Below are 13675 nucleotides of genomic sequence, written 5' to 3'. Positions count from 1 at the left end.
TGTGACGTCAGCGACTGAGCGGCGCGCGCCAGATTAGAACGTAAGCCTGCTCTTGTATTAAGGGGGCTAGTTCTGCTTCCGGCCGCCCTCGCAACGTGCAGGTGTGCAATGGGCGATGGGCCCAGACCCCTGAGCCATAGGATTTAGACCGGCGTGCTGACCACTCTGTTGTGCCTAGGTACGGCTGCGACGTGTTGATCTTCCGAGGCCGGGCATGACCCAGGAAAGTGTGTCCGGCCAAAGGGGATCGAGCGTGTTGGGTTATGTGGTGCACCCCTGCAGGGAAGTTTATCTATTCGAATAGCCGTGTCCCTTGATAAAAGGACGACCCGGAGTTGTACCTTGACCTTATGACAACTAGAACCGGATACTTAATAAAACACACCCTTCCAAGTGCCAGATATAACCCGGTGATCGCTCTCACACAGGGCGATGAGGGGAGGATCGCCGGGTAGGAGTATGCTATACGGTGCTACTTGCTGAACTTACCATCTTCTCTCTTCTACATGCTGCAAGATGGAGGCTGCCAGAAGCGTAGTCTTCGACAGGACTAGCTATCCCCCTCTTATTCTGGCATTCTGCAGTTCAGTCCACCGAGATGGCCCCTTTTCACATATACCCATGCATTTGTAGTGTAGATCCTTGCTTGCGAGTACTTTGGATGAGTACTCACGGTTGCTTTTCTCCCTCTTTTCCCCTTTCCATTCTACCTGGTTGTCGCAACCAGATGCCGGAGCCTAGGAGACAGACGCCATCGTCGACGGCGACTCCTACTACACTGGAGGTGCCTACTACTACGTGCAGGCCGCTGACGACGACCAGGAGTAGTTTAGGAGGATCCCAGGCAGGACGCATGCGCCTCTTTCGATCTGTATCACACTTTGTGCTAGCCTTCTTAAGGCAAACTTGTTTAACTTATGTCTGTACTCAGATATTGTTGTTTCCGCTGACTCGTCTATGATCGAGCACTTGTATTCGAGCCCTCGAGGCCCCTGGCTTGTATTATGATGCTTGTATGACTTATTTATGTTTTAGAGTTGTGTTGTGATATCTTCCCGTGATTCCCTGATCTTGATCGTACACGTTTGCGTGCATGATTAGTGTACGATTGAATCGGGGGCGTCACAGGTAGATGCGCTAAAGGGAAGAGGAACGTGCTTGCCAAGACGACAAGCCTCACAAGTATGGTCATCGATCTTATTGCATGAGAATGAAAAACTCTTAAGTATTTGATGCAAAGCTGTAGAGTTCGGGTGTCCCAAACGGGCATGCCAAAGGTCGACACCTGCGGCAAGGGCGACTGGGGTGGTGGAGGCGGTGGTGGAGGAGTGCATCGGATAGAGCTCGTCAGGACTATCGCAACGGTGAAGGACCATCCGAGTACGGACGTCCTTCATAGAAAAACCGACATCATCAAATTCAACGGTAATGGGATTCTCACGGGCAAGACGACAAACAGATACAAGGTTCGTAACTAATTCAGGAGACACAAGAACATCAGACATAGTGATAGGTGTAGATGTGGAAGGAAATGAAGCACGACCAACATGTGTGATAGGTAAAGAGAAACCATTGCCAACGGTGATGCAAGTAGGAGTATGAACTGGAGTGGAGGAGGTTAGAGTACCGGGATGAGATGTCATGTGGGCGGTGGCGCCCGAGTCCAATTACCAAGCGCCGCCGGTACCAAGCGCCGCCGGGGATGGGACCGAGTGCAGGGTGGCCAAGGAAGTAGTGTCCCATGACGGTGAGACCGGCAGCAAGGTGAAGCCGCCGTAGGGTTGAACCGGGGCGGGCGGAGTATGGCGAGTCCAATTCCTTATCACTGTCGAGTCCAATTTTGAATCAAACTCGGCAGACACACAATTTGTTGAGTTTCCGATAGAGTGAACTTGGCGAAGTTTAGGAACACAACACAAAACCAGATTCTAGTAGCAGAAGGAAATTTGAAAGAAATTTTGGGCACGAAAACTCTCATTTTCATTCATGAATGAGCGACAATGCGTGGGCTAATGGTAGCGATAAATTTATAGACGCGCCTGACGGATACACGTGGGTAGGGGGGCTGACGGGTGTGAGACGAGTGATGCGCTTGGGCATTGCATGCATGTGAATTTTCCAAAAGATCATTGCAGCTCAAGGGTAAAATTATCCAAACCAGGCAAATGAAATCGTCCAATTGGTATATGTTCCTAATCTGATATGCTACATCAATATAAATGAATAAATGAAGTAGTTAGAGGAAGAACTTTTTATCGATCTTAGAGCATCTACAACCGGACTTGCCAACTCTGGCACAGTGGACAGTGATCGGGTTGTCCCCAAATTGGCGCATCCACAGCCACATATCTCATATCCATACAAGATCATACAACATACTACGTAGATCACCAAACGACCAAAATCGATAGGAACCAGACATATAACCGATTGCAAACGGGCATAATTCGCATAAACATCACCGAAAGATCACACAACGGTCATAATTCACACGGCTCAACCGTCTGGCAAATTCTAACTAGATAGTAGGAGCTAGATTATCTAAACAGAGAGAGAGGGATGAGCTTCACCACTTTCTCGCCGGCCCTTTGCCCTTCCGGTCACCGGTGCTGCGGTATGCGCCTGCGACAGGAGGTGTGTCGTCGTCGGAGCCGTCGCTGTCATTAGAGAAGTGTTAACGATGATGTGGCCCTTCAAGCATCGGACTATGCGGTCTTGCTTCCACTTCAGCTTTGCCACCCTCACCGCTTCTGCCGCCTCCCCCCGTACTACTCAATGCTCATCCTCGTCGGGCACCGCTAGCATCACGCGGTGGCGGCGGGAGGAATGCGCAGCCGCTCCAACACGGCCCTCATTTCCCTTGCCCTCTGCCTCCCGCGGCAGGTGGTGCGCGCCTCCGATTTCGCAGTGCCGGCGGAGCGGGCACTAGAACCCACCGCTGCCCACGCGGAGTAGCGACCAGAGGTGGAGGAGGCCAACGGACGGTCAGCGCCGATTGAGCTGCCCTCACAGATCCGCGCGCGGGGCGGGAAGGGCCGACAAAGGTGATATGGCTGTGGGCGACAAGCTAGCATCACACCTGAACCGGAGCTGTCGCCCGTGTCCACCCGCGAGCGCTCCACCGCGATGCAGAGGGCCAGCTCATCCTCATCTCCGGTACCATCGCGAAGGAAGGCGTCCCAGTCGTCATCGCCAGAGGCGTCAGAGTGGCTGCCGGTGCTGGACATGGTCGCCAACACTCGGAGGTTGATGGATTGGAGCAAAGGGGGCAGAGCGGAGTGAAGTGAGACTAGGGTTTGAACCGGATAGGGATTTGTGGGGTTGTGGTGGGCCAAAGGTGGGCCGGGCAGACATGGCGGACGCACTCGGGCCGCCTCCTACCGCCCTACATTTGGGCTGGATATGAGGGGTGTCGATCAGCCCGTACGTTTGAGGCCGATTTGAGGCGTCCAGTTGGGATTGTTTTCTGTGATTGATCTGCTAGCCCGAGCGTTTGAGACGGGTTTGAGGCGTCCGGCTGCAGATGCTCTTAGCTAACAAGACCAGTCTGTCCAAAACCATGCATCTATCCCATATTAGGGGTAGCGTTGGACTGCTGAGTTGCATATATGTCGGTAAATATGTTACAGTTAAAGGACTAGAGTGTGAAATGAAAATATAGAGTGTGTCAGCACAGAGATCGACAGATCCTGTGAGACGCCTGCTAAATTTCTCTCACTCCAAACCCTAACACCCAAAAATCCTCCTAAATCTATTCGGCGGCCGCACCGCAGGCACACGCGACGATGCCGCCGAGGCTGGTGCGGGAGCTGGGCGAGATGGAGGAGCTCGTGGAGGAGATCGTCACCCGCCTCCCGCCGGACGAGCCAGGTAATCTCCTCCGCGCCTCCCTCGTCTGCAAGCCATGGCGCGGCCTCCTCGCCAGCCACGGCTTCCGTCGCCGCTACGGCGAATTCCACCGAACACCTCCCATGCTCGGCTTCCTCTACGACTGGCCGAAAACCCGCGCCGAGTTCTTCCCCACCACGGATTTCCTCGCGCGCGGTCCCGACCAGAAGCACCAATACTCCGTGAAAGATTGTCGCCACGGCCGCGTCCTCCTTTCGTACAAGGATGACAATCAGCCGACCTTCGTCGTCTGGGACCCCATGACGGGCGGCCAAACGGTGTTGTGCCACCCCGAAATGTCGGGGGCGAGCAGATGGCAGGCCTCGTTGCTCTGTGCCGCGGACAGCTGCAGCCACGGTGACTGCCATTCGGGTCCCTCTCCCTTCGTCGTGGTTTTTGCCACCCTTGACGAACAAGAGGGGGTCGCCACGGCGTCCACGTACTCGTCGGAGATGAGTACTTGGTGCTCTCCGGCCTTAACTGCCATTGCTCCTTTTGAGGAAGAAATGGACTTCTATGACTCGCCTAGTGTTCTGGTTGGAGACGCGCTCTATTTCCTCGTTTTCCGGGAGCAGGAGGACGAGGTTACTGAAGATAGTATTCTCAAGTACGATCTGGGCAAGTCTTGCCTGTTGGAGATTCTTCTGCCGGAAGAAGAGGTCGAGCGTGCCAGCAATAATCCTATCCTCATGGTGGGGGAAGATGGCAGGCTGGGGATCGCACACCTGTTCTTTTACTGCCTCTCCGTCTGGTGGAGGGAGGTGGATCCCGATGGAGTTGCGTCGTGGACGCAACGGATAGACATCGACCTCAAGACTGATCTTTTTCCCCTTGGCAATTTTTAGGTACCACCAGAGTTGGGTGGCTCTGTCGAGGGCACTGGCATCATTTTTGTAATCTCAAAAGTTGGCACCTACATGATTGATCTCAAGTCACAAAGCTCGAAGAGGCTCTCGAGCAAGCTGTATCAACATCCAAATGTTAGATGGTCCCTCTTTCCCTACGTTAGCTTCTACTATCCACCAGGTACTACCTTGAAAGCTTAACTATGTTTATATGTTCTCTCCTAATTGTAATTTCTGTATAAGTGTTTTTTTACTGTAACACATTTCAGTTAGTGTCACAGATAAAAGTAGTGAGTGTCTAATCAGACTGTAAGATGATTTCTCATCCTACTGAATGATCGTTTCTTTGTTTAGCGGCGGCTGGTGTTGTGGCTGAAGCATCAAGTGAAGCTGGACACGGGAATGAGGAAGCATAACTCTCAAGCAATGGAAGTTCAGTTTGCTGTTTTGGTGTTGCCTTTGGTTTGATTTCCATGTTACATGGATGATGGGAGAGTAGTGTGAGTTGGATGGGTGATGGGAGTTGTGTTATATCTTGTTAGTAATTAAGAACCCATCTCTGATTTTTATAGCCATGCTATTGATGTTTTAGTTGTTCAAACCCTGATTTCATTAAGCAGGGGAAAGTTGCCTTTTGTGTAAAATTTGGCTGCAAGTTGTACGCATAATTATACATTTCTCTATAAAGAAAGTTGTGTATTTAAATTGTACTAGCTACATACTGTTGTGCATGGATCACACAGTAATCTAATAATGACCCTCCCAGCTATGACACGCTCACAGATGAGAAGCTTGCTCACATGCCTGGTTGAGGGTCAGCGGTGGCCTCTTTTGCCTCTTGTATCTCCAGCTATAAGCATGACTTATGCAGATCTGGGAAAGAAGAGAAGATGACGAATCTACAGGAAGTGTTTGGTCAAGAAGAAGATCAAGGTGATTTTCTCTCTCGCCAACAAAATCAAGTTTGTTACTGCACTTTGATGTGATGGTTTCTGGTAAAGCAAACATGAGTGTTGCATACTTTCACTGTCGAATTCCGGACCGTTTTAATAGTGTTGTAGGAAAAATATGTGCCTTCTGCCCTGATCAGTAGATTTATCACTGTTGTCATCATAGTTTTATCTCATGCCTATGGTTGGATGCCCTACTTGTAGTGATTTTGGCTAGCCATTTGAGCGCTATGCAAATTTTGGGTGATCATAAGTGTTTCAGGACAAAACAATATAATTTAGTAACAAAAGAAACATGTCCAATAAATACAGCTGCACCTTTGCTACTGTTTTCTAGATTTATTTTAACATAAAGGCTAAAGAGACACTAACTAGGAATATTATGTGTATGTTTGTCTTGTTGGTTCACCGACCCATTTGGGGGGAATGCATTTGCATCAGACTATCAGATCTTAGTCGTTGTTCATTCATACCATACTACATTTCAAATAGGGAAATGATTCCCTTCAACCAGCTGATTTCTTAGATCTCATCCGTTGCCTCGCTCGCACAACACGTGCCCCACGTGACATGCCGTTGGCTCGTGGCGATTTTTCTGGCAATTTCTGCAACATCACCAATGTTGCACAAGTTTCTTCCGTAACATTAGCTATGTTGCAAAAAGACGAAGACGAAAAAAGAAATTCTGCAACCAAGCCTCTGCTACAAAAAAAAATCTGCAATAAAACCTCAGTTGCAAAAAAAATGCAAAAAGATGAAGACGAAAAAAAAAACAATTCTACAACAAAGCCTCTGTTGCAAAACAATATGCAGCAAAACCTCAGTTGCAAAAAAATTATGCAACAAGACCTTTGTTCCAGAAATTTTGTGCAACAATACTTATGTTGCAATGATCGAGGGTGCTGATGCGCCAGATCTGATGGCCCGCGAGTCGGCCGATCTTTTTTATTATTATTTTCTGGCTGATCTTTTAAAAAGATCAGCCGGCGGACGCGTAGCAGTCCCGTGTCAAATAAGGTCATGATGCATAACTCTCATTTTTAACACACATAACTTGTGTTTCTCTTTTCTGCTTATAATGAATGTGACATTAATCTCTTCTTTTTTTTGCAGTGTCTCTTTTTCCCTCTTTGAGCTACTAGCTAGTTTCTTAGACATGCCGTTACGCACATCATCAGTTAATTGAGTAAATGCTACTGTCTTATTCCATTCTTTTGCCTCACGTCCCGCTTTTGTCGTGTTCCCATGTGAACAGGTGCAGGCTATATGTTTCATAGATTGCCACTCATGTACATCAGGTAAAAAAAATCTGCTGTTGCAAAGATAGTTGTTTTCTTATGGGGAGTGAATATGGATTTTACCACTTGTGGATCGTGCTGAGAATTTTTCTGTGGCTCACAATATAGCTGAGCTGCTACACATGACTATTGCTGAGCTTAGAGACATGGATCCTTGGGAAACAGAGTTATTCTTTTGGGTCCTGTTCAGTTTCATGTGTCTCGCTGGGGCTCACAATATAGTTGAGCTGCCAGACAAGACTATTCTCTTGTGTCCTGTTCGGTTTCATTTGCCTCGGATCTGCTTCAATGCTTCACACATTCACCTTCAGGCTTCAGCTCCAATCATCCGTGAAGTCCAGTACTTTATTTCCTTGTGAGCAGCTGATCAGCTAACATCCTTTTCGTTTGTTACCTAACTAGATAGGTGGCGCGGCTTGCCGCGCGTTGCCCGCCTCACGGCGAGCAATTCACTCAAAAAAACCATTTGTACAACATATTTGGAAAATCAACTAAACAATAGTTGAGGAAAACATATCAAAATTATAAGCTTCTGGGCAACTTAGGTATCCTTGTCCATGATAGATGATAAAGAGCATCAAGAAAAAAAGTTCCTTGTCCATGATAGATGGAACAGAGAATCAAGAAAAGGCTAGTTGACATACCTACAAACAGAAATTAAAAGATTGTTTATCAACATTCCATGCAGCAGCTTGCAAAATTAGAAAAAGGGCACTAACATGTATGCCTTTGGAACTGGAATAGGAAAGAAATTAAAGACTAAACTATTGAGTTGATTTTTGAGATATTCTAACTAGTAGTGTCACACATGTATTAATTAAAATTTCACATGTATTAATTAAAATTTCCTTATCACCAAGCTGTACCATTTAGGAAGAAATGCTATTTTTTCTTTAAGTACCTACTAATATACTTTGATAAACTAAATACACTTCCTTGTCTGCTTGTCCGATCAACAGCGGCAGCCGCTACCGCCTTCCCGCCGCTGCCGTCGAGCCTCCCGAATTGCGAGCTTGTTCTTTACTTGTGCATGGGCGTCCGCTGTGCTCTCCTCTTCGTGCATAGACCCTGATAGTGTGTCCCTTCTTTCCAATCTCCCTTTGACCATGCGTGCATTCTTCCATGACGGTCACCATGGCGGCTATGCCGTCAACGTCATTCCCCGGTTGTCCAAGGAGTGCGTGAGCCTCCATGCCCGGTCCTGTTCCTCATTGCAGCGGTGCCGGAATGAACACACATGGGCTTGGGAGCATTGATGTGACGAAAGGTCTTGACCTTGAAGGTAAACTATCTATCCTAGAGGTACCTAAATGGATGGAGAGAAAAAGTCACAGGAAAGTAGAAGGAAACTCAACTTACAGGAATGGAATGACTATGAACATCAGCAACAAAATAGGGATAACCAACCTATGTTTGCAGCAGACCAAGGAAGTGTACCAAATCCAAAATGATGTCTATGCCAAGTCAAAAACAATAAAATGTACAGAATAGCCAAACAAAAGCAGATAGCTTCCCTTGATAGATGAAAATTGCGTATTTAATCATTTTTGTAAACCATGAAATAGATCCTTGGTTGCAACCCATGTTTCTTTCATATAATTAATCTCAGAACCAAATCAAAACTGGTTGTAAGCCTACCACTACTAGGAAAAGGCCTACTAGTGGCGCACCAGTTTTGCCTACTAATGGCGCACTACTGGTGCGCCACTAGTACCACGCCACTAGTATTAAATACTAATGGTGCATCACTGGTGCGCCATTAGTATAGACCAACATGCACCATTAGTGTGCCTCCCAGGGGGCGATATTTACACATGTGCTTTGCCATACTAATGTCGCACTGTGGGGTGATGCGCCATTAGTATCCTTTGGCATACTAATGGCGCACGTTGGGGTGATGCGCCATTAGTATGAATATTAGGGATTATTTTTTTTCTTTTCTGATATTTGCACAGGTTACAAAATATATTATTGGACAGAGTATAGACAGCACCACACAGCAACAGCAGATTCATCGAATACAATAGAAGATTAGTCTCCGAATACAATTCATCATATTAGTCTCCGAATTCAAAAGACCGAACAAAGATAGAACATTACAAGTCTCGAGACCGCGAGTAGCGAGTTTGTCTTCACATTACAAGTCGATATCGATCATCTAAACTACCATCACATAGAAGAGAGCTGCGGTCATCACGATGAGCATCATCGCGATGAAACTGGTCTTCATCCGGTTCCTCCAACGCTCCCTCCTTTCTCCCGCTAGATAGCACGCGTATCTAGCCTCCGCCCTAGTGGTGTACCCTTTGTAACTGTTACCGCTGAAACGGTGAACCTGTCTCCGACACTCCTCCCAGTCGTCGTAGACTCCGGGAACCTTACCCTTGTACACGACATACGACGGCATCTCTATGCACTAGCCAAACAACACACAATACATAAGCAATATATAAGTATGCAACAAAAGGATCGGAAGAGAAAAGCAAGACATTAATAGCACGATTCATGGTCCTACTAATAAATAGCATCGATTACATCTAAGTTGAACGACTGTCCAAACCAAAGAGACATACAAGTTCATTAAAGTTTAATTACAACATGAGCTAATCGATGTTTCAGAACTACACATAGCATCACTACTTTCGACTCGGCTCATGGGACCGGAGCGTGGACGAAGCCGCCGTCTTTCGTGATGGTCATGAAGTCGCGGGCGTTGTCAGCCTGCATTTGTAGCGTTGTGTCTATCTCACTGTTGAACGGTTGATATTTGAGGTAGAACTGCCCCGAGGTAGGAATGACATCTTGATGGATGATTTCTGCAAACTCCGACTGGATGAGAAAGAATTCTTGTCGGATGTCCGCCTTCTGGATTGCCGCCAAGCTTGCGGCCCAATCTTTGAGATTATTTGGTAGCAGAAGGTGATTATGGTCCCGTACGATCGCCCGCATGTGATTAAGGGCGTAGTAGGCATCCTTCTGACCGCCAGGCGGCTGCTTGACGCAGGGGAACGTCATATTGTGGGTGAACACGTGCCTGCTGTACCTACGAGCTGGCCTCTTAAAGGTGCCTCCAGATGCGGCGTAGCCGGGGAGAGCATCATCAAGAACTTTCTTGATATTTGTGTACTCTATCTTGGAGTCACGGTCCGGGTCGAAATACGTGGCCATAGAATATTTCGGGCTTAAGAGGATGAGTGTGCAATGTGTGTCCCTGCACAGAACACGGAATGTTAAAAAAAAACGATCGAAATCTAAGAAATCATATGTTACGGGTCGGTTAGGGGATGACTTACTCGGGAAAGTAAGGCACGAGGAAGTTATCCTTATCTGGGTTTGCCAGAATGACGCCTTCGAGGTGTGAACTCGCGACTTGCCGGTCCCCAGCGCTGCCCAAGATCTTGGCACGCATGTAGAAGGGGTCGACTATCGCAATGTCCGGGGTCTTGTCTCTAATGATGCATCTCCATACTCAGCGAAAACAGCCGAACGAAGGTGTAGTGCAGCGGATGAAGGTTAAACATAGCAAAGATGTCATCAAACCGCAGGACGATCGTACCCCCGACGGCCTATCCACAAAGCCCTTGCCCTCTGGCACCTTGGCCACGAAAACCGGGTATGCCACATCATTCTCTCTGAGACACCGCTTCTCCAAAGAAAGAACACTGTCATGCAGACTCCGCATAGCACCGGTTGCAGCATTGAGCATATTTGTCGGTAGCATCGCCCTACCCGCCACATGCACCCTCCTCGAGATATCCTTAGGTGAAGGTGGCCCGTCCTGAGCACGGATCGTACTCGGTGCCGGCTGGCTCGCACCGGCGCCCTTGTTAGTCTTTCGTTTCCGTCCCTTCTTCCTGATCTGCTGTAATGGGATCGAGTTCTGCTCACAGACCGCCTTCTTGAGCGTGTTGGGGCTGATAATATTTCGCACCTCAGCTATCTGAGGCTCGGTGAAGGCGGCAGCTCGAGGCGTCTCCTGAGAACTGAACGCCAGACGACGCCTGTTGCAATTGGGTTTCTCCGCCGTACCAGCTAGATCGCGGTCGTCTTTTTCAGGGTTGGGTTCTTGAGAAGGAGGCCCGCAGAACTCGTCACTGTACCCATGTTCGGCAAAGTACTTATCGACGTTGGTAAATGTACCGTCGTCGTTGTCGTCGTCATCCGGATCCTGTGCCATAGGGATGTCCGGCATGTCCGGTAGCATTGCGGCGTTCTTGCCATGGCTTGGCGCTGGCACGACTGGCGGTCTTGTCTGTGGGGTGGTGTCCCCCACCCCCAAACGAATCTGGATCTTCGGCCAAAGCAGGGGCCAGCTTACGCAGGCGCTGAGGGTCATCACATCATCTTCGTCGGCCCTAGCGGGTCGAATCGGATGTAACAACTCGTCGCAGCCTGGTAGCACCCGAACCAGTTCAACCCTATACAAGGTGGGTAGCATCGGATTACCGTGGAACACGCAGTTGCCCGGTTGAACGATTCTGCCCTTGGCGACATCGACCAACTCGCCGCCCATGAAGTGCAGGAGAGTGCAAGGAACGTCGGCGGCGCCCTGCGAAAACATGTAGGGCGTCAGGGATGCCCAGTCAAAGGCAAGGAGATGAAGTCATCGGCCGAGAGGCTTAGTTACCGTGATGCCGTCGAGCTTGGCTAATGTCGAGGCACCGCCAACGGCGGGCGTGCAACTGATGGAGGGGCCGCTTGCTGGCGAGGTGCCAGCCGGCGTACACCCGGGTGCATTAAGCTCCAATGCCCGTGCCGGCGCCGAAGACACGAATACAGCCTCCGCCGGAGACACCAATGGCGCCGCCTGCGCGTTGTGCGAGTTGCTGGCCGTGAAGCTGGGAACCGGGGGAGGCCCCTGTTGGCCGCCCGCAATCCACGTCGTCAGCCCCTGAATCAAGGTAGGCACCATGGCTGTGAGCGTCGTTCCCAGTTGTTGTTGCACTTGCTCTTGGACAATCTCCGGAATCCGCGCCACTTGTGCCTTGAGTTCTTGAACCTCGCGCGACTGGCTTTCCGAGCTGGTCTTTTTCTCCTTTCGCCCACCAGCGGTATAGTATGACGACCATTTTGTGGACAAGCCTTTGCCGGCCACATGACCAGCTGACGACGCCTTACTGAGCTTATCCTTGTTTTTCATTACATTCAACGCCCTATTTAAAGTGGTGTCGAAAGGGGAGCTCTGAGACGACCCCGCGGTACTGCTTTCAGCCTCTTGCGGAAGGAATGTGAACCATTTAGAAATTTGGCTTCATTAATTAGAATGCAACCATATGGAGCTAATTACGCGGGGGTGTATTCCTTACCACAACAAGCTCAAGCGCCCTGGTCTTCGGATCCATGGTAAGCTCCTTTGTTACCGGGTCCTCCTTGTACCGGGCCCTGACAAAGTTCCTGGTCTGCTTGTCACGGTATTTCTCGAAGCGGGGCGGTAGGCCTTGCTCGGCACGCTCCGTGTCCTCCTTGCCCCATATAGGCTCCGCCACTCTGTAACCGCCGGGACCGAGTTGGTGGACCCCTAAGTTCAACTGCCGCATTTATTTCCCCCACTGACTTGATTCGGAGGTTGCGCTGCTCTCGCACTTGATCTTGAACTCCTTGTAGTCATCTTCGCTGATCAAAGGATATTTCGCCTTGATCTTCTCATAACTATCACCTTTTTCAATCATTGCCTTCACCGTGCTTCTCCAAGTAGACAGGGCCGTGCTCATCCTCGTGAGGGCGGCACTGTTCACTTTATTCCCTGAGAGGCGTGTGTTTGCAAAGTCATCGGGGAACTTGTATCGTTCGTGCAGCTTCGTGAAGAGGAGGCTGCGCAAATTCCCTCAGTCCTTATGCCTCTGGTTCTCGGTGTTGATCGAGATGGTGCTCCGGAGAATGCACCCGAGCTGAACCGAGTACCCCTTGACTATTTCTTTGGGCGCCGTTGGATGCCCGTCGGAGTTCACTTCAGTAAATTCCTCCTTGACGGTGCCGAGCATGCTCGGGCGCCGGTCCTTCCGTTGCCTCTTCCGTTGGCTGCCATCTGTGCGTGCGCCATTAGTATTTTTTTTAGATAGCAATGGCGCACCCACGATCGGTGCGCCATTAGTAATCTTTTTTTTATATAGCAATGGCGCACCAGCTAGAGGTGCGCCATTAGTAATCTTTTTTATATAGCAATGGCGCACCAGCCAAAGGTGCGCCATAAGTAATAATTTTTTATAAAAACAGTAATAATTTTTCATAAAAACAGTAATAATTTTTTGAAAATATCATCAAATTTGTTATTTGAAAATATTTATGAATATGAAAAAATATCATCAATTTATTATTTGAAAATATCATCAAATTTTTTATTTGAAAATATAATCAAATTTGTTTTTTTTTTTGCAATTTTAGTTGCATTCATTTGTGACGGTGGAGCGGGCCGGAGAGGGTGCGGGGGGTCGGCGGCGGCGGTGGAGCGGGGGAGGGTGCGGTGGGTCGTCGGTGGCGGTGGAGCGGGGGAGGGTGCGGGGGGTCGCCGGCGGCGATGGAGCGGGGGAGGGTGCGGTGGATCGGCGGCGGCGGCCGGTGGAGCGGGCCGGGGAGGGTGCGGGGGAGCGGGGCGGTGGGTCGTCGGCGGCGGTGGAGCGGGGGAGGGTGCGGGGGGTCGGCGGCGGCGGCCGGTGGAGCGGGGGAGAGGGTGCGGGGGGTGCTCGGCGGCGAGGGG

General features: G+C 49.5%; 1 protein-coding gene across 2 annotated transcripts; it reads left to right on the top strand.

Annotated features, from left to right (window-relative positions):
• The first annotated feature begins 3733 nt into the window (after positions 1-3733).
• On the top strand, positions 3734-5446 carry LOC123496915 (uncharacterized). Of its 2 annotated transcripts, XR_012201901.1 has the most exons (3): positions 3734-3870; positions 4734-4914; positions 5088-5446. XR_012201901.1 is itself a non-coding variant. In XM_045232335.1 (2 exons), the coding sequence occupies exon 1, from the start codon at positions 3786-3788 to the stop codon at positions 4731-4733; it is 948 nt and encodes a 315-aa protein (XP_045088270.1). In that variant the 5' UTR covers positions 3734-3785; the 3' UTR covers positions 4734-4914; positions 5088-5446. The 2 variants fall into 2 exon arrangements, 1 of the variants encoding a protein (XP_045088270.1); XM_045232335.1 differs by having other exon boundaries at positions 3734-4914.
• Positions 5447-13675: the final 8229 nt, after the last annotated feature.

This window comes from Aegilops tauschii, chromosome 1, assembly GCF_002575655.3.
Source record: "Aegilops tauschii subsp. strangulata cultivar AL8/78 chromosome 1, Aet v6.0, whole genome shotgun sequence".
NCBI lineage: Eukaryota > Viridiplantae > Streptophyta > Magnoliopsida > Poales > Poaceae > Aegilops > Aegilops tauschii.
Note: the sequence above shows the minus strand (reverse complement) of the source record. Positions and strands in the feature narration are given on the sequence as shown.